The sequence below is a fragment of the Crocuta crocuta genome, unplaced genomic scaffold, assembly GCF_008692635.1.
Source record: "Crocuta crocuta isolate KB4526 unplaced genomic scaffold, BGI_CrCroc_1.0 scaffold610, whole genome shotgun sequence".
Lineage (NCBI taxonomy): Eukaryota > Metazoa > Chordata > Mammalia > Carnivora > Hyaenidae > Crocuta > Crocuta crocuta.
Genome location: NW_027527456.1, coordinates 429086 through 429476, shown reverse-complemented (window position 1 = coordinate 429476; position 391 = coordinate 429086). Strand labels below are relative to the sequence as shown.

General features: G+C 62.1%; 1 protein-coding gene across 1 annotated transcript in view; it reads left to right on the top strand.

The window, feature by feature from the left end:
* Positions 1–391, top strand: part of USP11 (ubiquitin specific peptidase 11) — a 29417-nt gene that overhangs the window by 8948 nt on the left and 20078 nt on the right. The window contains 1 exon segment of the mRNA XM_077762879.1: positions 244–391. This exon segment is cut by the window's right edge and continues 43 nt beyond it. Coding sequence (XP_077619005.1) covers positions 244–391 — 148 coding nt within the window.

Genomic DNA, 391 nt, shown 5'->3' with positions numbered 1-391 from the left:
GCAAGTCAGACTTGATGTGCCCACAGGCCTCCCCAAAGCGTTCGTACCCTCTCCCTCCGCTGGCCCCAATTTGCTGGTTCTTCCCTCCTCTGTTGTCACATTCTTCCCCCTCCTGAGATGCTGCCGCTTACTCTTCCCCACCTCCCTGGCCCTTCTCTCCCCTTCCCGTCTCCCTTCCGTGTCTCCATCCTGGTCACCACGCTCTCCTCTCCGCCGCCGTCTCCTGGGCCCTGCCTCCTCCAGTGCCTCAGCAACGTGCCGCAGCTCACCGACTACTTCCTCAAAAACCGCTACCTGGAGGAGCTCAACTTCTGCAACCCACTGGGCATGAAGGGTGAGATCGCGGAGGCCTACGCAGACCTGGTGAAGCAGGCCTGGTCCGGCCACCACC